At 39.1% G+C, this 22,884-nt stretch overlaps 1 protein-coding gene across 1 annotated transcript in view; it reads right to left on the bottom strand.

The window, feature by feature from the left end:
* Positions 1-16,051: 16,051 nt before the first annotated feature.
* LOC137277745 (lachesin-like) overlaps positions 16,052-22,884 on the bottom strand; it is a 72,153-nt gene continuing 65,320 nt past the window's right edge. The window contains exons 7-8 of the mRNA XM_067809657.1: positions 20,986-21,234; positions 16,052-19,069 (exon numbers count right to left, since the gene is read on the bottom strand). Coding sequence (XP_067665758.1) covers positions 18,966-19,069; positions 20,986-21,234 — 353 coding nt within the window. The 3' untranslated portion in view covers positions 16,052-18,965. The remainder of the gene's footprint in view (positions 19,070-20,985; positions 21,235-22,884) is intronic.

The following is a 22,884-nucleotide window of genomic DNA, read 5'->3' as shown; positions in this document are numbered from 1 at the left end:
TGATGCACTATGAGGGGCTTTGTTTGTCCACAAACCCACAAGCATCCAATAACCTTACACGTCGATATCACCCTTATCCTAAGCAGATCACAAGACGAAAACCCTGGCTTTATTGTAAACATCGATCCTGCCCGTTAAGAGGCCACACTCGCCGTTGTGCTTTGAGCTCCGACCATAACACGTTATACAAAGTGAGTGAAGTGACAATAAAATGTCAATCTTTTCCTTACTAATCTCAATAACTCCCCTGTCCAATACAAACAGAGAGGAAATTAACCTCTAAACATTTTTTGGGGAAATGAAAAGAACAGAAAATCGTTATGAGCAGATCATTTATCAAAATAAAGGTAACAGTAGTTTTGTACATTTTAAATGATATAACTGTCTTTGATATGTATGACCATGAAATGAAAATGGGTATTTTTAAATCCATTTAATGATCAGCACATAAACTGGACTCAAGCGCGAATCAAACTGTAATGTGTTTCGTTTATATTCTATCGTACTATTTAACACGTATCAAAAACGTTAACAAATATTACAAAAGTGTATTGTGTAGATACAAGGCAGGATTCATCACAAAAGCAAAGTGAGTGACTTGTGTTCTCCACCTTTAATAGTATTTCAATGACATCGCAGCGTATATGTTTGATGCGGCTGATGACCTAGAATGATACAGATCCTAGAAACTCATGAACTCATGTTCACTGTTACGATGCCGACCCAAAGATATTATCTGGACGTATGGGGGATTCAAAGCCAAGATAATTCTGTAGAGTGTGAGTGAGCGAATTTAGTTTTACGCCGCACTCAGTAGTACCCGAGCCAATCCAGTGATAAACAGCATCAGTATCGATCCACACAACTGGGATATGACGACATGTGTCTGCCAAGTCAGCGAGCCTGATCACCCGATCCCGTTAGTCGCCTCTTACGACAACCATGGGTTCCTGAAGATCAGTTCTAACCCAGGTTGATTATTCTGACACACATGAGCGATGCAACTCTACTTGACACAAATTGATCAATTGATGCGTTATGGGTACCCGAACGTGTTCATCCTGGTTGATCGGGTGTATAGAAGGAGCATGCAATGACTGCCCGCAGCGAGGCGGATCATTGGTGCGAAACGTAACAGTGTACCAGACATCGTCAGGTTAAAACGTAGTTGCAATGATATGAATGAGAAATCCTGACTGGCCGATCACCATTTCCGTGGGCCCTGGAGCACATATGAGTGAGTGAGTTTAGTTTTACGCCGCACTCAGCCATATTCCAGCTATATGGCAGCGGTCTGTCAATAATCGAGTCTGGACCAGACAATCCAGTGATCAACAACATGAGCATCGATCTGCGCAATTGGGAACCGATGTGCCAACCAAGTCAGCGAGCCTGACTATCCGATCCCGTTAGTCAACTCTTACGTCAAGCATAGTCGTCTTGGCAAGCATGGTTTGCTGAAGGCCTATTCTACCCGGGACCTTCGCGGGTCTGGAACGCATATGAGACACAAAGCATACCTGTATTTCCAAACTGACGTGTATTTACACGATAGCATGGAGAACATGGTGTAGGGATACACGGAGCGGGTGAATTCGTCCGCCCCATCTTACAGACGACACAGGATAAGTAATAGAAAAGAGAAATAAAAGATCGAGAGGAGCGGTGGAGTAGCCTAGTAGTTAAACCGTTCGCTCGTCACGCCGAAGACCCGGGTTCGATTCTACACATGTGTACCTTGTGGGGAGCCCATTTCTGGTGTCCGACGCCGTGATATTTCCTAGAATACTGCTAAAAGCGGCGTAAAAATAAACTCACTCAGTCTCCACCAAGCTGATTGGATTGCTTGTAATACTGTAACACAAACAATCTCAAGCGATTCACATCTTGGTTTATTTCAGCAATAACCCATCAGGAGCATAGGATCAGGATTTCAATAAGTGAAAAACGACTTTTACTGTACTTAATAAGTACACAGATATCTTACTTTGAGCACTTGTTCGTAATCTGAGTGTAGGAAAACATATTCAGACACAAATCAATACAAAAAACATCTACATAATAAAATAAATGTTAAGGTAATATTAGACGACTTAGAAATATATATTTAATTAAGAATTTGTGGAAGTAATGGCTAGACCTAAGTCCATTTCTTAGACGAAAGGTGGTAAATGATATACCCTTCAACAGCTGAGAAAATATCAGTTATCTTCAAGTCTGTTTGGCGTGACATTTAAAGTAGCTGACAACTGTTCTGAGTACCAAAATGAATATCTGAAAATCAGTAACTCTCAAAACCCATTTCTATAATGATGGTCTGTAAATATATTCGAGTCTTAGCCATACAAACCAGTGGTCGATATTGCCAGCAAATTCTCATGCAGTTTGGATATGATGATGTACAATTGCAGTAGACCACAGATGTCTGTATGGTCTGAGCTGTGAGCTGTGAGCTGTGAGCTGTGAGCTGTGAGCTGTGAGCTGTATGGTCTTACTTCTGTTATAATTGGTTACACCATTACTCAGTTATACTCTTATCAACTTTAACGGGCAATCCATAAAACTGTGTGTTGTCTATAACAGCTGAAACCAATGTCTACATATTTTTGTTTATTCGTTCATAGTGAAACGACGATACGGCATATTAAAGAGATGTTTTGTATATGACATATACATGAAACCACATTAGAGACGGGGTAACGTAAACAGTTTGCTTTTTCCAACGATACAGTATGTGCAACTAATATGATTATTGTTTTAGTACACATTCAGTAATAAGTTATATCAGACACCACACTGGTATAATAAACACAAATATCTCTATTTATTTTCCCAGTGCAACACAAATGGTCCAGAGACGAGGATCCAAATTCCTCATGCCGTTCTTGCGTGCCTGATACCGATTTCAACCATCGCAGTGGAGCCTCGAATGTGGAATAAATTAGGGGGTTTATTGACTGAAAGGGGAGCATTTTCTGTAATAACACACAATGCATTACCTGAGAGAATAGGGTTCCTCTTGGTGGAATGTTTAACACTCAGGTAAATGTCTTGGGTGAGATATTAGTGTTATGGCAACAACATGCCCGTTGGATGGCAGCAGGGGGTTACACTTCATCGTGATGTAGGCTTCAAAAACAGATCGAATGACATGTTATCAGTATTCCTAAAATGTTTTGTTGGATTTACAGATGATTTTCATCATTATGGCGGCACAATGTCTTTTAAACTGTGTGTATCTGCTTCCGAGATCAGTCATGGGATATATGGCATTGTTACGTATGGTTGTGATTGCACTGTAAAGCGTCGTCTCGTTGATAATGCTATCATACAGCTGAATGAATTCAGTAGTGTTTGGACGTGGTCAGGGAAATCAAAGAATACTGGAATAATGTAAACAACTGGTGAAAGGGTAACCTTTTCCATGTCTGAGGCTGGCAGGAATAAATCTGTAACATGTAGGTTTCAGGACTGTTTTGAGCAAGGTGCCAGATGGAATAAAACAATATACTATTAGATAGATGATAGATGTGTGTGTGTGTGTGTGTGTGTATGTGTGTGTGTGTGTGTGTGTGTGTGTGTGAGAGAGAGAGTAACACGAGATTTCAAAATGAGATTTCAAGTATTTAATTACCCCGAAAAAACTCAAAGCAGCAAGCCTTCTGAATATCACGATAATTTTGACAGCGGGTGTCATGTTAGAGCATGTTCTTTTCATATCATAAACGATGTCTGTGTGAACTTGGACTTCGTTCTGTTGTCTAGACACGAAGATTCTGAAACAGATTGGTCGGATGCTGCGTGTTCTGTAAAGCGACATTATCCATTTCCATGATATCAAGGCGTCTCTGCTTAAAGCAGAACCATTTAACGATTCTGTTAGCGTGTACTTATGAATCATTTTCAAACGTTCCTGACCCGTCACAAACACACAAAAGACAAGTCAGTTTACACTAGAACCAGAAAGCTAAATCCAACAATATACAAGAAACCAAACTTCAAATCAAAACACGAAAATAAAGAAATGACAAAATACAATTAGAAATAGAATACTGTATTGGACCTTATTTTCACATACGCTCGTCAAAGTTGGAAATATCCTCCAAATCAACACTTAAAACCTTTTTAAAGCTTCATTAAAGCTTTTAAGTGTTATCCCTGTTCACATCAGCGATGTGATAGTCTCCAGTTTCTCGTTGTAATATAACAGTATTATTGTGGAATGTAGCACAAAGAATATTCGTCCACCCATCCATTTCACATTACGTTATTTTACACAGATAACGGATCCTTCTTCAACCACATTTTCAGACCAGATGTAAAATTAAACTCAAGCAACCCATACATGAAATAGGTTGCGTTGACCGGATGGTAGTGGGTTAATATAAAAATGATGTTTGTCAATTGACATCAGCTAACAAGCCTGAGTCAGCACTGAGTTGAATGTGATCCACGTTTAACCTATTAGCCTCGTATTCCTCATGAAGGAAAACATCCCAATTGAATGTCCTCCAATAACAACGAAATCCACTGAAAACAGTAATTCATCAAATATGATTTTACATCAGCTATCAATGAAATTGAGGTCACGAACACTCCTCGTGATTTTTTTCACCTTTGCATCAATTACCATTCACAAAACACATAACTGTGTGTCGTAACACGTCCATTTGAAGATATTTCCCGTAATATTAGAAACTGTCCTATCCGTGATTTGGATGGATACCAATGCCACGTTTCCATTAGACTATAAATATGTGCAGGTCGAGAGAAAGCATATCAAAGAAAACGTAGGACGTTAAATATTTTCTTTGCGAAAGGTACGGGCACTCATCAGTGAAAACGGAAAGAAAATACTACTACCTGCGGGACAGTGTCTACACATATACTTTGACCGTTTCGGCAGTCTGTTTTTCACTGCAAATACGTCTTGAAGAAAACCTGTGATCACATTAGACCAACTCTTTGACGGTAATTGAAATCAAGGACCCAGCAAAGGAAATATCCAGCGTTGCGCTTCATATCCTACTTGACTATCAAGCGACGAAATTGAACTCAAAGGAGATGAGAATTATAAGATTTACTTCCCTTCGATTGGACTGTGGCTATATTGACGTTTTTGGGAGACTCTCCCGATATTGGAAGTGTTTGCAAAGGAAAAGTTAAAAGTCTCTGTGTTGATTTTGCCCGGCGTCTCCGTGCGGTATTGGAGGCAAGGACTCCTAGAGTGGGTCTTGCCCCGGACTAAAGATTGCATGCCACGCCACACTGGCAAAACACCACATTGCTTCATAAAAAAGTTTCAAGATGCTAATCTTATTATTATTCCTCCCGAGGTTTCGTAAATGAAAAAGTAGGACTTCCGAACTTTGATGTCGAACGTTTTTAGATCCTTATTGGAGTCTGTCCCACCTCTTTGCATCATGTCTGGTTTTGATATAGATGCAGTATTGGGCTGACTTAATGCAAAAGTATTCGTGTCATTGTGATCTTAGTACTTTCTGCTTGTGTTGTTCTAAGGATTCGATTTTTATTAAAAATATGACCACATGACAACTTGAAACACTCTATAACCGAAGAGTTTGAATCACAAAGTTAATCAATAATCAGTGAATGATAACATCACAGAACTAACAAATGGAACACTTGTACCATTCTTAGAATATTGATCCGATTGAACAACCTGCGAACCATTCCATATTTGAGAGTAATCACATTCATGCGGTATTTCAATCAAAGGCAGTAGCAACGAATAATGTGTAACCATTGTGTATCGGAAACGAGAAACTAATGAAAACTAAATTCGGAATAATTATAGTGGTCACCATATTGATTAAAATGAACAATCACTACAACTGTACATGTCAATAGGAAAATACTAAACCCATAACCAAAGAGCTGTACACATCCAGTGATTAAACTCCAGTACAAACGTACTGGCAAACTTCTGACCGGCCAAATGAAACAACAATCACACCACCAATAAGCCATATAACAATAGTAAAACTGAAACAAACTTAAAAACATAAAAGTGCATATCAAAGAAAAAATCAATAAATTCAGAACAAGCCCAATGACCACTAACAAAATGTGTGGGCACACCCCAGTACTGCTCTACAGAGTGGTATATCATGAAACCATCTGGAACATGGCAAGATCCATCTCTGTACATTTGATGCAGATAAAGAAGACATGACTCGGCATACTCGTCTCCCCTTTGCTTCTCCGCATGTTTGACAAGGCTGTATAGAGGTAATCTCTTCATCTTGGAGTGTAGCATTAGCACGCAGGTCAAGATGGAATTATGGGCGTTCTTGTGTCCTTCACTTCCGTAAAGATGCAGAAGAGCAAACGCAAACAGTTCAAGCCGAATTCTGCTAACGATTGACCGTCAAAGTGCTGTCTTCGCTGCTGATGGAAAGGTCGAAGGTCCACATGAGGATTATCACAACTGCAGTTTGATTTAGGTCTGTGAATGGTTTTCATTATGGTATACAGACGAGGAATCTCATGTTTTAATAAAACATTACATTAGGGATCCTAGTGAATAGATTCGGGATGTTAGCGCTCCTTCAGTATTTCCCCTGTTCATCTGATAGTATTGACAAATTTGAATCTATATTCAGCATGATGAAGGGTTGCAGCATGATAGAGCGGCGATGAGATTGTTGGACGTGAATGTAGAATACCATATAGGCATACTTGAACAATACCATATAGGTGTACTTGTACATATCATGTAGGCGTACTTGTACAAATGATTTTTATATATCATTTAGGCGTACTTGTACCTATCATTGAGGTGCACTTGTACAAAACAATATAGGCTTACGTGTGCAATACCATATAGGCGTACTTGTACAATGCAATATCTAACATACAGGCGTGCACGCACAATATCATGAAGGCGTATTTGTACAATACCATATTGGCGTGCATGGACATGACATATAGGGGTACATGTACAATACCATATAAACAAGTACAATAACCAATTCCACATGGTGGTCTTATTACTCTCGAAATTTAGCGCATTGTGATTACTCTGCTGAGAACGACAACATTTCATTAGGTACAATTTGAAAACATCTGCACATGAATAACCACCATTTCTCCAATTTTACACCACACGCCCATTCTATGTATGTTGCAACACGGACGATGGGATAGTCTGGTGGTTAAAGCGTTCGCTCGTCACGCAGGAGGCCGGGTTCGGTTCCCCACATGGGTTCAATGAATGAAGCTCATTTCTGGTGTCACCGTGATATTGCTGGAACATTATTAAAGGTGGCGCAAACCATACTCACTCACTCACTCACTCACAGGATGTTGCAACAGTTCTTTCAATTGGTAGTTTAACGATTAATCAATGGCTGACATATTTTTAAAAAATTTCTTATGTATATTTATGTAACATTGATTGCGACATTAACCACAACGAAACACCAAATGTCGATTACAAACAATTTTAGAAAGGTCCATTATTTCCTGTGAGAATCTATAGATGGAATTTGGTCCTCGGATTGCAAAACGTCTTCAGTTTTGACATTTACCTTGTGAGTAATGCTCGATGGCTTTAGGCAATGGTCGAATCCCTGTGCGTCCAGATCCTCTTTCAGGGCAGCCAGCAGCATATATACGTTGTTCTTGGGTTCCATCGAAGACATAAAAACCTGCATCATTTCCTCCCACAGGAAGCTGACATGCTATTACACTACTGGAATTCTGTTTAAAGCGGTGCTAAAATCAAACCCACTCTCACAATCCAAACAAAGATTCCATGACAACTGTCTACTATAACATTCATTGTGCGCAACAGTTTGATATTTGTGTGTTTGCAGCTCAACAGGTAATATTTCTTTCATCCTTTGGTTCGACAACAGCGATGTTGATCCAGTGCTAAACTTACATCAAGTCAAGCGCCAATAATCCCCCTGATTACCAATTCAGCTGAATAGATAGTTCACCTACAGTGCGACCGCCACACATGGAGTAGACGTATCTTCGTGACTAACCTTCTTCGTGATGCTTTCCGATCTCTTAAGATCAAAACAACTGTTGAATTTGTGTTGTACAGTCATAGCCACGTGTCTTGTGTGGTGTAATAAGTGGTTCCAAGAGGATGAGTGAGTATTGCTTTATATCGCTTTATGCAATGTTCAAGCGATATCAGAGGACAGCAGAACTTGGCTCCACACATACTACTCATGTTGGGAATCGAACCAAGGCTTCATCGGGGTAACAAAACCCAGCGCGGTATACCAGATCTGCGCTAAACCTGAAGGTGAAGTTAAACCTCTTGACCATACTACGTATTTTTTCCGTTATCAGATTGACGCGAAACTTGAAGGTCAAGTTAAAACTCTTGACCAATTTCGTATTTATTCCATTATCAGATCAAAGCTAAACCTGAAGGTTAATTCATATCTCTCATTCCATATTATTGATTTTGTCAGTCCGTGCAGTTCGGTTGTTGTTTTTGAGATATTGTCGTTATAGAAAAATAAAGTTATTTTTATCAGTTTGAGTAAGGTGTAATTTAGTGACGTTACATGTAATGGTTAGGTTTACTTATGCAGAATACCTATACAACTTACCGTAAAAATGTAACATTACAATAAAATTTCTCTTTTAGAGAGGTTGATTTGTATACAACTTAACACAAATAACCGGACTCAGTTATTCTTTTCTGAAACATATTTGGCAGTAATTCAATATCACAAACCCACATTAAGGATATTAGATGCATTCAGCAAGTAAGTATTTCAGGAAATGTATCCTTCACTGACAAAAAACATCTTACATCAACATTGTGTCAGAGATAACATATCTTTCTTCTATGTACATTGTTGGGTATAGAATCTACTTCTACTGATGTTTATTCAGTCAGCTAGTGGGGCGTCTGTCAAACACCAGTCAGTATTTAAAGACGCCCCACGTCCCTCCCTGGGCCCATGGCTGCCCCATGCTGAGAAAACAGTTCTGAAGGTCTCGCATGACAAACCTTTCACACAACACACCACTTCCAGTAGAGCTCATTCTTATTCAATCCAGCTAATGCATGTCATGTAAGTCTCATGTGGTTGTTTATTCAACCTTGCGCAAGTCAAAGGGAGGTAAATGAGATGTACTTCCGGTAATTACGACAAAACCGTGAAAAACACCTTTTCCTTCACCTGATATGTTCTCTGTGAAAGAAGACAGTTGTAAAGTTAGAAAAACGTTTATTAAAGAAAGCTTATATGCTTTACAACACTAGCCATGTGTAGAGTAGGTGTAAGAAATGTGTTCAGTATAAGTTTAGGTTGAGACAGGTGGCAGGAATCTTCCTGTAAATGTACAGCCAGCACGCTGATAGAGAGGAGCTGTTTTGGGAAGTGAAAGACGAGGTGTTCCAGACGTTGTTGAGTGAAGCCCGATAATGTCAGTGGAATTAACCGGGCCAGAATTTTGGTAAGATGTTGGTAATCCAGGGGCGATAGACACTGGTTTGTTGGCACAGGGGGGATATAAATACACACAGTGATTTAGATGTTGATGTGGTATTGAATGCTCGAGCGCATGTCAGCACCTATTTGCCGTGTCCCGGAGCGTTAGAAACTGGGGGTAATTGGCTTTTGAGATTTGCATTAATGGGCTCTGTGACAATAACCATTCTTTCATATCTGACAGGGTTTTGGAAAATATTGTCTTACAGATAGAGATTGACATGATTTTGGAAACAGCATGGCTTAACTGGATTATGAATTGAGAACCTGGATCTTGGGATAGATTTTGTTGGACTGGTGATGGTAATGATGGGTTATGGTGATAAAGATGGTTATGGTGATGATGAGGATGGTTATGGTGATAACGGGACTCTTTAGCCCACCCACAAACCCATTCCCTCCCCACCCAACAAACACCATCCTTCTCTGTAATAAATGACCAGCCTGGCCTCATCGATCAAACTGCCTACAATGTTTGACAGTTGGACGTGGTGCTTGTCTTTTGTGGACGTGATATTATTTTGACACATCATACTTCTTTCTGAAATGTCATGCATCAACGTAGAAGTTCTCAGGATAATCCTCCAGCAAAAGCTCTTGTATCAGTAAATTGATAACAATGTTTGCATTTTACGTGATTGATTCTGTCTGTCAGTCCAACAAGACTCGGGAGACCCAAGAGCTCGTATATTTCTTTCAACTGCCTACAAACACGCCTGTATACATGCCTTTTGTCACATGCATCAAGATACCATAACGGCATAAATGATAAAATCCATCTGGAAGTGGTGTATTTATCTCCACATGTTCGAAATAAATGATGTCTGTACTTATCTCATCTGACAGTGAAACAACAACGTTGATTTGAAAATAATACATTACGTTTTATGTAGCTTAAAAACTGTCTGTTTTTACATCCCACCTCCTTTGCCATTATGTTCTTACTAAAGGAAATTAGCCATTCAGCGTTATAATGCGTTCCTGCACCACTTAAGCAATGGTAAATAAAACAACGAAAGCGAAAATAAATCACTACTCCTCTCCAACACGCCTTGAACAAGGGCATTTATCCCCCTGTCTCCCGTGCAATAAAGCTGCTAGTTTAGCCTCAGATCAATAACACCCCAAGACAAGTGCCAGTACAATTGAGTTAGCTGACATGACCGGCCACAACAGTCAAATCCCAGCCATTACTTCTACACTTAAGCACATTTAACTGCCAAACTGACAAGAAAAGCGTTGTTCAATTTAAATACGTTGACAGAAGTGGGAAATGAAAATAAATTCCTGCTCTTGAGATATTAAGGTGTTTTAGAAACACCGCGTCTACTAGCAGACTGTTCTTTTCCTGGAGTTTCTGCAGATGCTGGTGTATTTTGGACGACTGGCGATCTTTATTGACACTGCATCCTATGTGGGAATGGTACGTACATTTTAGTGTGATTTGGTGTCGCCAACGGTATTCTGTGGAATGTGTTTGTCAATAAAACAAGACATGAGTTGAGAACATCATTTCACATATATGACGAAAAGTACATGTAAACAATTCAATAAATAGTATTTTAATACAACTACACATATTAAAACCAATTAGTGCTAATAACAGGATTGAACAGTCATAATGTCAACGCTGTAAGGCTGTCGTTTTGATGGAAGGGACGCAACCGCGTTTTCAGCAAAATATCAAATCCGCGTCGCCTTAACTACCATCACAACGATGAGATGCAGTTTCTAGAGAAACATGCCATCAATGTGCTTCTGGTCAAAGAGCTCCCTCGGCGCGTTTTGCTTTTGCTTCACAGCAGATCGCTCTTTATCCGCTCTGGGTAACACTGGTTGGGTATCCTGATGTTCAAGCGACAGCGTGTCATAACGAAGATCCGGGCCATCATCCTACATGAGACCCATGCTCGATAAGATTTGTGATGCTTCAAATCATTAATTATAGCAGTGACTTTAAATATTATTGTGAAGTTATGAAAGAATGTAGCATGGGGAACATTCTTACATGATTCAGGCAGTCTTAAGATATGAAGAATATGGAGTATTCTTGCCATTATATACACACTGTGGAAACAGGAAACAATATTGTTGTATGTATGGCCATTATACAACTGGATCAATGTCATAAGCGGCTTATAATAAAACTCTCGTACATGATATTTATCTTTAAAACACCTGATGAGAAAGGCCATTAACTTGGTGCGCCTAAATGACTGGAAGAGCTGTTTGATCCCCAGAGAAATGAAACGGAACATACGATGAGCCACTGAGATTAACATTCAATCATCGAAGGAAGACAAAAGCGACCTTGAGCAGCGGAAATGGAAATTTCTACTATACAGATATTAGTATGATGCTGGTGCCACCTAAATACCTGTAAGGCCAGGTTGCGAGTACATTTTCAAAACGTTAGCAGCTCAGTTTCACATCAATAGTACACGCATCTTGATGAAAATCAAGCAATCTTAAATCAGTTTACTAAACCTGACCGATTTTAAAGAAATCTTACAGATACCAAGATTAAATAGTTCTGTATACGGCTCCGTTATCTTGTGTTGTAACTAGATGCTAGTCGCCGAGAGCATGTTAGCCGTTTCTGATTTAAAACTTCACTCAAACTCACAAGGACAAAAAACATCTGGCGCTTTGTTTTCAAAGCCATGACCCTTTCACAGTTATATTTAGTGCTATCTTGATGCTTACTTAGCGCCTGGATAAAATATTTGGGATATTTAAAAACATTTCAAATAGACGAAATTTAAGTGTTGTCCTGACATTTTATACACATAGATCACTTACAAACGTGTTGGTTTCATTCCTGAAAGTGAGCAGATATCATTATAGACATATCATGTTTCCTGCGCGTAAAATAACAATTTTAACAAATTTGATATTTCAGAGCAAAGACTGACAAAAAACTTGTGACTGCGTTTTCTTGACGCCGTTGATATGCTTCATTTTTTCAGTCTTGTTAAATTGCATGGTGACGCTATGTTGAACAGAATAGACTACCAAAATTAACACAATGTTCGATCTAAATTTAGGTAGTCGAATCTGTCAAATAGTACACTGCCGCCTAAGATTAGGATGCAATGACTTAAATAGTAGTAAGTATAATGGCTTCATCTAAGATAATACTTTCTCATAAGACCCTGAGGATGTATTCCACTATTTTTTCATGTGTCCTAAACATGATAGCATTCAATGCGAATGATATTTCTATGTTAAAGGTTTCTCCCTGCTGGATGTGCCACATGGCAATAACTCAGTATCACGTCAGACGAATATGGGTGAGTGAGTGAGTTAATATTCAAAGTCAAATCGGCAATACCGCAGCAGGCGAATATGGACATCCTTCGGTCAGCCCATCATTTTACAGTTACATCAACACGACTTGATTCATAAAAGATTTTGTTGTTCCCATAAGTTTCCTATTTGTATCAACTGTCCACGTGACAAAACCAAAGTAAATCTATCCAAGATTGATCAGAGATGTCTTGTTATAAATATGTACAACAGTATGCATAATACACAAGTATTATGGAGTGGTATTTATTGTATAAGCCAATAAGGCACGTTTGCCAATCTTTTTTCTTTCATCTTGAAAGGAATAAAATATGTTTAAACCAGTGACTGTGTATGGCTTTACTTTAACAACATTACAGCAATGTCATGGTGGGGGACACCAGGAATGGGCTTCACACTTTGTACCAATGTAGTGTGGGGATTCGACCCCGGGTCTTGTTCTGAAACAACTCAGCACCGGAGTCCCTAATGAATACAAAAATTTGCGTGGGACTAAATACTTTTTTAAAGAAAAATATTCTAAAACATATTTCCATAATACCTGAACTTTTTGCTTAGTACATATACATTCATGTTTACTTTCATACCTTACCTAATCACAATGAAAACATTCGTTTGTGTACCTACTGATATACAGGAAAGCTGGTGAAGTAAATATCTGAGGGTTGAAGTGTTGTTTGAAGGTTTAACACTCATCGCCGTGAATCAAAATAATTAATTCTGAAAGCAACTACGGGCTATTCCAAATTAACATCAACACAAAACACGGAGGCCATAACCTCCAATGATCCTTTCTTCCTCCGACTAATCTCCTTCATACTGTATAATGACCTTTTCTAAAATTAGACCAATACGACATCCGCCCTGGGATTATATTTCTCTATTATTTGATAAGTCAGCCCGATTTTATTATTGGACAGAATATTAAGAGGTTTTCACGCTTATCAATAGTGTCCTCCTCGATTCGGCGATAGAGACTTGAGAGGAAACTCTGTTGATACATGGGTTTAACATGCCTTGGTTAGAGGGCTGAGTCATTGGTCTAATTGAGTCAGAGGCCGAACAAATGGAATTTGCAGGCCAGGTCGGCGAGAGATATATAGAAAGGCGTTAAAACATAGCACCCATAAATATCCGTTTGTCGTGATTAGAATTTCGGAGACATTTTTAACACATAATTCTATGTGAGGTTTTGAGCCATGGGGAGGGTCAGGGTGAGGTATTAGACGGAGGCTTAGTCTCTGAATATGTAATATATTTGACTGTAATAAATTGAAAATGAGCCCAAGGGAGACCAGAAATTCTGAACCTGGAGAAATCTTGCATGAGTCTTGCTTCATGCTGGGTTTTAGCATTGCAAGGACAGCTATAGCCTGTAGGGAAGATGATGTGGTTCAGGGACTGTGAGACATGCTAGGTCAAGTGTATAAGGTGATCATTCTAAATATTCATGGTTGGAGATATATGATATATGCGTGTATATATTGGTGTGTGCTAGCCTTGCTCAATAGTCCAGTGTTGTGACTTGCCTGTGAACGTAACAGAAGAAACAGAATTTGAGATACCGCTGCTGTTGTTGACTCGTCTTACGTTGATTACACAAGGATACTTAGAACTATAATGTAATGACCAGACCTAGCCTTATTCTATGATTCGTCATTTCCACTGTGCAGTAAGAACGTAGAGAAACAGTATCTTTGAAGGATGTTAATCTGTGAATGTGTGCTTAAAGGTTTCAGTGTTAAGAGAAAATCATTATCATTATCATTAATTACAGAACCACATATGGCAATGATGTTTGATCTTTTCAATGGTGTAATGGCGATATGTGATATATTTTACCCGATATCGTTTTGCATGGAGTTTTAAGATATCTCCATACGTGGAGTGAGCTGAACTTTCGAAGGCGAGCCTAATTCGATCTGCGAGCAAAGCATCCAAACAAACATCCTTTTTTATGTATCAGGTGACCAGATATATTTGCAGAATACACTTCCAAGCTATTACAATGTTGCGATGGGGTTAAAGTCACAACACAAAAGCTTCACTCGCTAAATCGTCTATGAACTGACAAATTCGTTTATCCTCGAACTGCCGAGCACAGCAACAATAAGTATCACGTTTAAGGTATTACGCTACCGGAGATTTAACCACCCAAATCCATGAGTTGTTTGGCTTTTTATATATCACGTTCAAAATCAGGAACAAGTACATATGCGCTCAAATGCGGTTCCACGTGGAACATGGCAGTAGCCTGTGGCTTATTTCCTTGTCAGTTTCCGAATGAAGCAAAAATTGAATGAGGAATCTTTTTAGAAGGCTGGCATCTTCATATCTTGACGCAAGCAACAGTCGCATCGGAGTAAAACAGATGTGATTTTAATGGACCAGAGATAGGTCCACAGTGAGTTGTGTGTAGTGCCGGTTGTCAGATGATATCACATGATGACATACTGAAATGATATGTGTATTTTAAAGTGTGAAACACATATGTAAATGAAGACGGTACCCTATGATGGTCAAGGCCAAGGTCAACTCTGATATACACTATCGTATGGGCTGCAGAGATAGAGAGGTGAGTGCGTACACTATACATACAGGCAATGTGTTCTGTGTTCGAGACTGCCTCTCTGCACGTTCAAAATATGCCAGTGTGCATACTCATCATCTTAAACATTCACCGACGTTGAAGAGATTGGATGAATGTGTGTGCAGGGGAACATGTGTCGATCATGCGTCCTTGCACTTGTATGCAGACAACAAAGTCAAGGACACTACATACCCCAACAGCCACTGCGTGTTCTGGAGAGCATCGCAATTAAATATAGATAAAAGACGTATGACGACAGTCTCTAAAAAGTTAATCCTGGACCAGGCAATCCTGTGACAGACATCATGAACATCCGATATATGATGACATGCATCGGCTGAATCGGCGATCTTGACCGTCCAGTCCCATCTCTGATCTTGAAGAGGAGAGATGTATATTGTGCAATCTTGACAAAATATTAATAACTTTGCATTCATAAGTTGTCGACGCGGTCAAAGAAAAGTGATATATTTGTTAATTAAAGTTAATAAAACCATATGTGCAAATGACTTAATGAGCAATAGTGTATTGTTATGTCATTCAGAAACCACAGTTGACGTCATTTCAAATCTTGAGTCAAATAAGGTGGGAATGAGGTCACAGGAAATTGTGAAAAAGCTTTGTTGCGATCATCTCGATATATGTTAAAGAAAACGCCTACAGATTAAATATACACAGTTTATTATCTACAATTTGCCATGGATGATTTCAACAAGACAGTGAAAGATGGTGGGAATATACACAGAGATCAGTTTCAACTGATGAAGAAATAAATAATGAAGAGTATTGAAGGACAGGCTTGTCCAACAACATCACAGAGCATATAATACACGCATGGTAGTTACCAAAACAAAAATATTCCGAGACAAATTAAAAACTACCATACAAACATCACTTAATATTGTTTGCCAAAGCTGTGATTTTGTGCAGTAGCCGGAATTTACCCAAAATTAAAACAAACCGACAAAAGGGTATCGGAATATTTGAGGGATATTCTTTTTTTGACGATATTGCACACAACATAGTAAACACGCCCAGGTAAACGATTCTCAGCTTTATTTTTCAGAATATATTAATAATATAATATTAATCAAAATGGCCAAATCATAAGTTCAGAAATATGTAACATCTAAAAGTACAAGTTGCGCTCTTTGTTTGGCGTTCGTTCTTATCACAAATCAAGTATACTCTGTACTAGATACTGAACATTGAACCGTTTAGCTAGTTGACTGTGTAGTGCTTCATGAGAAGATGTAAGGAGTGCTGCTAGGTAGACCTACAATACAGGTGAGGATTGAGACGACAGTATGGAAGTCACACGTACACTCAAGTTGCCAACGAGGACTAGCATTGTATCCTGGAACGCTGCCCAGCAGGCACGTATTCAAACACTAGGTACAACAATGTGTTTCTCTCATCACGCCACGGTAAGAAATCGAAGCAATATCTAAACACATCAGTTTGTTTCAACCTCTTCTAATGTCGAACTCCTGAGCCAACTATAGAGCTTAAAGTTACATTTTCACATAAATTCTCAAATAATGTTTAGGGTGTTTTGCAATGTTAAAACATGCCATACTGTGCACATTTTAAACAAAATTTGAATCTTGTCTGTGTAAAAATCCACTAAAAACGGTAAACCTGACACATGTATGCAATTTCTAGCCTATATTATCATGATAATCGCACAACCAATTTTCCAATATTTTACCTAAATTGATATTCATATATAGAATTGTTGCCTGGCCTTGACCCAGCAATTATATTTGCATCCGGGACCCCAGTTCCACAATGTGTAGAAAAACACACATCTCCACGTAATTGTGACATTCTATCAGGGGAACTCCTTTTGAGATTAGGACGTTGCCGCTTACTTACTATAGCAACCGGCTATTTCAGAATGAATTAGATTATTAAAATTGGTTTACTGACTAGAAGAGTGTGTTTTCGATAGCCATAATCAATGCAGCGTGTTCGTTATTTTGAGGGCGACGACCCCCCGTTTAATAATTAAGTACACTAACTAACTTAGCTTGATAGCACCATAGCAATCTCCCATAAATATGTACATCATTGATACACACAGCTAGAGTTCGTTCAATCAATACCTACACAGTCTTATGTACAGAGGGTGTGCAATATGCTCCGTTATGCGGTGCATGAAGGGAGGGGTGGGCAAATTGAGTCTATGATCCATTAAAGATGGAGAAACAAAATCATTTCACATCTGGTATAATAATTACAACTGCTTCGATTAGTACCTAACATTAAATATTTGAGAAATGGCAATCAAAAACAAATAACGAAAAAGTGGAACTTGATGAGATGGAGAATGCTTTGTGTAGTTTTGCATTAAAGTAACTTAATGACTTTGATTAAAAGGATAACACTTATTTAAAAAACGCATTGTCATTTATACCGGATACAAATTAAGACGATTAAATATGCAAGAATTTGGCCCAACGTGGCTTATGCAACAACACATATTATGTTTATATCAAGGGTGTGAACTCGAGTTTCCATGTAAACGACCTAATCTCAAGTAATAACACCTATTTAAGAAATGATCAAGGGATCAAGGTTATATATATAACCTTTGGTCATAAAGGGTGGACTTCAACAGTGAAGGTGCATAGAAAATCTAAATAACTCTCCCGTTAGGAGAATCAGTTGTCTGCAATGTGTTCTACATATTTAGTATAATGGCATAATGGAATTTTGAATACAAGATATTGGTTAATGTTAATCAATACTATGAGATCTTTCTATTATTTAAAGAATGTGTCGTAGTATACGATTATGTTTTCGCATAAATTAAGACTGAATTTAAATGCATTATTAATCAATACCCGATTTTACGTCATCTTTCAAACTTTGTTTTATGAAGAAATATTTTCCTCATCCACACTAATGGTCTATTCAGAATATTAATCTCACCTTTTGAAACATTCGTAAAAGATACATATAAATCGGAATGATGGCTTCGTTGATCAAAGAAGGAATTTGGATATGTTGAACGATTCACTTGCATACACAACTATGCATACAGTCATTGATTTCACACAGCACAAGAGAGCAGTGTATTGTACACGTTTGAACTACTTTAAATATCTTTGTACAGAACATGGACATGTCACAGAAGTAGCATATACAAACATATTGATTTGAACTCAGTTATCTGGTATGAACCAGTTTCATTACAATTAGTAACCATTAAAACACTGTCTTTGCTTTCACACACATCTCCTAACTGTGTGAAGAAGTATGCTCGTCATCACTGAATTCATTTGCTTCCTGGGAGTGCATGCATTTCTTCTCAGTTTTGGAGATCCGCGAGATGCATCATGGCAACGAGCATGGGGTTTCCAATCAGTAATACTGCCTGATAATATCTTTCCTTAAATACTAGACACCACTTGTTCAAATCACACGCACAGGGTCCATCTTCAACCGAATCTTTCAAATTCTAAACACTGCAAGCCTTTTCATAATCAGAGTTCTCATTTGATCATATACCCGCCGGATGTGACGTCATGTGACCTTCACTTTGGTGTCAGCTATGATTAAGTATGTTGAGGTCAAGAAATCAACCAAATATTCATCACAGTCAATATGGATGCAATAAAAGTATATTTTTCATCCGAGGCACAGTTTCCTTGACGAAGAATGGATCTAGGATCATCTGAAAATTAGAAAAAAGAACAATGAGGTATTCAGTTCAAACACTGATTAGATTTCTTGAGATCGTTGCTGCCAGAAATATCTTTGAGGACTGATATGGCCATTTCCCGGATGAGATTAGATAATAAAGAATGCATGATATACAGGTATTAACCTTTTACGTATTTTGTGCTATCGATTTAATTGCAATACAAATATTAGCGAGAGACATTACAATGTAATCAAGTCAATAGATTTGGAATTTATCACTTTAAACTGTCATTTGAATATGTGGAATAAAATCCGTTTCAACGTGTGTGTTATTACTGTACATCATAAACATCTGATATTGTTGTAAATATGAGCAATTCCATGTTCACCTATTCTGTACATCATGAGAAAGTCTTCATACGATCTCATATAAATCCATGACACAAAAAGCCATTACCAAGATTAATTTAAAGGTGACAATATACATTTGATTTTAACACACTAAGATAAATATAATACTTACACACACGTTACCAAGATTCATAAATGTCAATATACATTTTGTTTTAATACAATACGATAAGTATAATAATTACACAAACGTTAGCAAGATGCACAAATGTCAATATATATTTGTTCTAAAAATCACTAAGATACTGATGTTAATGCGTTAAATGACCTGATCTGATCTGGCTTTAAAAGAGCTGATTGTTTGAACACTAATGTTCTATTCACACATCTGACCACGTTTCAGAGGTCAGAACTGCATTTGCAGAGTTCTTGGATACATTTATGACGTCATGGTCGGGGTTCAAACCTTTACTGTGGGATGTGGCCTCCTTCCTGCCAAAACTGTCTTTTGATGCAAAGCAGTATAAAAGTACATTCAATGAAATATCACAAAACTGACTTACTGGTTCAGGCTGATATTAAATCTTAGTACAAAGAAATGTGTAATGAAAACTTACCGCAAAAACACATTGACGCACAGAGTCTACAAAACATACATTTTGAAAACAGATTTCTCAATCTGAAATCCAGATCTGAATTTCCCGCTGTGTCAGTCTGGTTCCCAGATGAGGTAGGTTTCCATAAAAACAACGTAAGTGACGTAAGTGACATACTTTAACATTAATATAGTGCTTAGAGAGCTTCGACAATCCTATCCCTGTCACTCAGGGCAGAAAACATCTGCACTGCCGGAGAGTAGCTAATGGGAGAGGAAATAGAACCCCATAGGGTTTTGGTGGTTTGTACCCCGGCCTTTAATGAATTTGTATGAGATAAGTATACGCGGTGAAACGTTATGGATGTCAACTGAGTATAGTCTTACTCCTTTATGATAAACAGTAAGAAGCAGTTAGCCATATAAGTACCAATTTAACAACAACAGGGATAAGATGCCAATGGCGGCCACTTAACAAAGAAAGTCAGTAGTCAAGTGGTGCTAAATGGTAATAGCAATGGGCACTTAGAAGAATATCAACACACTTTTCTTCGTTATCACTCGGGTGCACGCGTGGAGTTCCGTTAGGCTCGCCAGAAATTCATGACCATGAGGTTTGTCCCTACGCTGGAATATCCGGGTTAGAAACTGATCTTCAGTTGCTCATGGTTGACTAACGGGATCGGGTGGGCAGGCTCGCTGACTTGGCTGACTCATCGTATCACAATTGCGTTGATAGATGCCTTTGCTCTTTGTCACTGGATTGTCTGGTCCAGATTCAATTAGTTAAAGAGCGCAACCATACAGCTGTTGAGTGCGGCGTAAAACAAAACTCACTCACCCACTCGCTTATTCGTATCCATGATCGTACTAGGCATTGAACAGTGCATCAGAGCCCCAGCGTAAAGCTGAGATACTATGATACACAAAAATACAATGTTCCATAGTGACAATCTACTAACTTCCACATGCTAGACCTATGTGTATAAACATATACGTACTGCCCGTCTCTCCACTATATCTACTAGTTGGGGATTTGGTGGGCTGCTGTCTGTCGGGGTATCTTCCTTGGTGGTGATCCGGGTATACAGTGGAGGCCTGCCCAGGGCGTTGCCTGTCGGAGACGTAACTGCTCTCCTCGTCCGTGCGGTCGTCAAAGTCTTCATCATCTTCGTCGGGGATGTGCGGTATTAATTCGTAAAATGGCCTCTGTGTGGTCGAAGGCGTTGTTGTGATTTCCGGCTCAAATTCTAAAACATAAATAAACAAATAATTATTCAACTAATAATTTGATATTTGCGTAGTAATGTGTAAAATGGGAAAATACTGAAAATAACGCCTACTCATACAAACAAACAAACAACTAACCAACCAAACAGAAGACCCCCATAACAACATAAAACAAAACAAAAAGAAAACTAACAGCCAAGCAAATGCAAGAACAACCATGTATTTGATAGCCTTTTCAGCAACTATTTCTTTGACAATATTTGAGGTGAACCATCATCCTGACAAGTGTTTTGTTAACGTATAGTACATTCAACTGCTATATTCAGCTGTGGTGTGGGCCCCAAAGTGTCATAGTGGTATGAAGACGTACCATACAAAAACATCTTATGCCTGCTGCATATGGCGACTAAATAGGTTGCGTGCTCAGACTCTTCACCAAATTTTTTTTGTTAGATCCAGACGTAATTGCTAGCTTCTGATGATAACATACGCTGCTCAAAAGAATCCAAGGAGCAGTGGGTTGTTTGACAGAATTGTTTATATAATAATGATTCATTTGATCGACGATTGGCGAAATGGTAACGTTATGTTAGGACGATAAATTAATGGAAATTTGAAGGGTGTGAAGATGGAAATACATTTTCCCGCATTTTTGTGTTGCAAGTTGAACCCTCCGTAGGTCGTATTCTCCCGAATACATCTAGATCTGCTGGTGCACGTGGTAGTGCACATCTCCCTGAACATCGTGCAAAACGTTCGGAACACAGATCAATAACATGTTGGAAACAATGTCTCATCGTCGCCGTCGAAACCTTGCTGACGGGGAGTGATTTTGGGTTGATCTAGAAGGGTACTAGTCTGTCGTACAGACTCTGAAGCAAATATAACCAAGAAAGCCCATGCAAGTCTAGAAAATGTGGCAAGTCTAGATTCCCTGAACTTCGGGGAGGGTACTACCATACGTGAGATGACGAGAAGACTTTATGTTTCATCCTCGGTTATTCACAGACTATGAGTTCGTTTCCAAACTACTGAAGAAGCCCATGAACAACACTGCCATGGTCGCCCAAGAATAACAACTCGTCGACAAAACAGATACATCGTCATCACAGAGTTACGACAAAAATGTCACTGCAAACACCCTTAGTTGTCTCCTCCTAAATGCAGACGTCAGTGTCTCAGACAGGACCATATGGAACCGACGAATCTAGATTTTGCGAGCAGTCCGCTCAGAGGTTTTCTGACGTAAACGTTGGTAACGACACAGGTTTGGCTGAGGGTGAGTTATACCCTCTGTGTAGCGGTGTTGGGTGTGGGTGTGGGTGTGGGTGTGGGTGTGGGTGTGGGTGTGGGTGTGGGTGTGGGTGTGGGTGTGGGTGTGGGACAGCATGGGGATGGGAGGTGGGGGTGGTACTTCCTGCAACAAAACAATACGGTGGCATTATATTCACCCAATCTCGCCCCACTGACGTGACGCCACACAGTTGTTGCGATTCCTGCAACAGGCGTGGTCAGCTATTTCCTCATGACACTCTGAGGAATCTTGTTACATCAGCGAGACGACGGTCCCTCGCCTGCTCTGAGTGGAGAAGGTGACATACTCGGTACTAGAGAACTCTAGTACCTGTGATCTTTGCAAGTGACAGTCGAAGGTGCATGGTGTCCATACA

Source organism: Haliotis asinina, chromosome 3, assembly GCF_037392515.1.
Source record: "Haliotis asinina isolate JCU_RB_2024 chromosome 3, JCU_Hal_asi_v2, whole genome shotgun sequence".
In the NCBI taxonomy this organism is placed as follows: Eukaryota; Metazoa; Mollusca; class Gastropoda; order Lepetellida; family Haliotidae; genus Haliotis; species Haliotis asinina.
Note: the sequence above shows the minus strand (reverse complement) of the source record. Positions and strands in the feature narration are given on the sequence as shown.